The sequence below is a fragment of the Triticum aestivum genome, chromosome 2D (assembly GCF_018294505.1).
Source record: "Triticum aestivum cultivar Chinese Spring chromosome 2D, IWGSC CS RefSeq v2.1, whole genome shotgun sequence".
NCBI classification, from domain to species: Eukaryota; Viridiplantae; Streptophyta; class Magnoliopsida; order Poales; family Poaceae; genus Triticum; species Triticum aestivum.
This window is the reverse complement of record NC_057799.1, coordinates 432,782,357-432,784,478: the sequence shown is the minus strand read 5'-3', so window position 1 is coordinate 432,784,478 and position 2,122 is coordinate 432,782,357. Positions and strand designations below refer to the sequence as shown.

The 2,122-nt window shown below is 54.6% G+C and overlaps 1 protein-coding gene across 1 annotated transcript in view; it reads right to left on the bottom strand.

Annotated features, from left to right (window-relative positions):
* LOC123053649 (SWI/SNF complex subunit SWI3A homolog) overlaps positions 1–1,706 on the bottom strand; it is a 6,248-nt gene extending 4,542 nt beyond the window's left edge. Inside the window, exons 1-2 of the mRNA XM_044477159.1 lie at positions 1,448–1,706; positions 815–1,341 (exon numbers count right to left, since the gene is read on the bottom strand). Coding sequence (XP_044333094.1) covers positions 815–1,341; positions 1,448–1,529 — 609 coding nt within the window. The 5' untranslated portion in view covers positions 1,530–1,706. The remainder of the gene's footprint in view (positions 1–814; positions 1,342–1,447) is intronic.
* Positions 1,707–2,122: the final 416 nt, after the last annotated feature.

The window sequence follows — 2,122 nt, the reverse complement described above, 5'->3', positions numbered from 1 at the left end:
CGCGCCTCATCTGTCCAGGTCAGCATATTTACCGGTTGTACCGGTAGCTCAGTGTCGGTTCAACTCATTATAGTTGCACCACTCTGCTCGCGGTATTAACATGCCCTCTAAAGTGGTCGAACCGGTATGCTATTGTTGGTTCCACCAGTTCGGTCTTCGACTGCTAGTTTTCTGCCCATCGGGCTCGAAGCAGGCCGTACTGGTGGTTCAGAGTCAGTTGAACCGGTCGGTCAGCATCTAAACCGATTCAGCCTTTCAACAGCTAGTTTGAGAGGGTGGAGTAGAAATACTATCCTTGGCTGGCTTTGGTAGGTTATTGGTGCCCTTGGAGTATTTATTGACCTTCCACGCATAATCCGGATACTGGATATCTGGAAGTGTCTCATCGAATACTGAGATATTTGGCGGGAAGTCACGGGGAGCACATGGTCCAATAGAAATGATTGTCTGTACGTCGATGTTATGTATGATGCTCATCAGGCTAATTGCCTTGATGATGTCCTTCTGGGAGGGAACTTTGTAGCCTTGGAGGAGCAAGAAGCAATCGACAGTGTCCCAATCTAGTGTTGAAGCAGAGTATGGAGATTAGAGAGCCATGTCAGTGTGTTTGAGATGTTGGATGAGAGTCCTTCTGTGGGAGCTGAGGCCACTACAAAATGGCCGAACAATGTCAATGATCAATGTCGCGAACAATCCAGTTCGGCATGACCAAACTAAGCATGTGGAGATAGATCAGTAGATCACTTGGTCATCAAAGAATGGCTTGAGTATAGAACACAGTCTAGTGATACAAAATATGAAAATTTGGTAGTACCTTCAAGGTTTCCACCTTGCCGTCCTTGCACTCGTCGCCGCAGAAGCCACATATAGGCCCCTTCCCAGGCGTCCACTCCCCAAACACATCGGTGTACGATGTCAGCTGAGGCAAGCGGAGCGGGCCGTCCCCGGTCCCTCCTCCCAATCTCTCCTCCACGAAGTAGGACGCCGGCGGGCGTGGCGTCACCTGCAACCCCAGGGGCGCCTCTACGACGGCGCCCGGCCCAGGCTGCTGCGCCGCCGGGCGGGAGGAGGTGGCGGAGAAGTTGATGAGGCCGGAGGCGTCTAGGAAGCCAAAGAGCTTCCGGAGGAGCGTGGCGTCGCCGACGAGCGCCTTGCGGACCTCGGTGAAGGTGAGGCGGCGGGCGGGGTCCTCCCGGTACTTATTGATGATGTAGTCGCGGTACTCGCGGTAGATCCGGGGGTTCCGCGACGCCGTTCCGAAGCCGGTGCCGCCGGCGCCGCCGAAGAAATCCGGGAGCGCCTGGCGCTCCGTCTCGTGGATGTCGTCCCAGCGGAACCAACCTGCGGGGCGGAGGACGCGCAATTGGTGAGGCGGCCAAGCTTTCCGGGCCACGCGGCCCGGGCATATAACCCTAGTAGGAGCGCGAGTCGGGGAGGGAGCGCTTACCGGACGAGGCGGGGATGGTGTAGGGCTGACGCGACGGCGGCGCCTCGCCGGAGGAGGCGGCGCCGGCCGCCGCCGGCGACATGGGGAGAGGGCGGGAAGAAGGGGAGCAGGGGGGCTGGACGGGGCGATGCGGGTAGGAGAGATCTGGGCCGTCGGATCTGGAATTAAGGGGTGGATTTTTAAGCTAAGGTCTCGTGGTCTCGTTTTCGGGGGAGAGAGAGGGGGGAGGAAGGAGACGGTGTGCGGTGCTGTCCGAGACGAGAGTACGAGGGGTGCTTGGCGAGATTTGTTGGTGCGCGTGCGCGTGGGGCTGCCTGCCGCGTGGGGCTCGTGGTCGGGTCTCGTGATATGGGCCTTCGTTTTTACAGTTTTGGGCCGTCATGGTGCAGCGTCCGTATCCTTAGTTCCGTTACGCTTTGGCCCAGAAGAGACAATGTGTACATTTTTTAATTCGCGAACATATTTGCAAATTTGGAACATTTATAAAATCTATAATAAGCCTGTATTTTTTTCAAAAAATAAATATCGCATCCTTCTCAAATATAAAATAAAATTTATCTATTTATTTAAAAATCCTGTGGTAGCCAGTTTTATGAAAAAAGACTGAGTAAAAAAATCAAAACAGGTGTCCGAGCGGGTTCTTTTTTTAAACTCGCTTCAAGTGTCTGTTGGCAC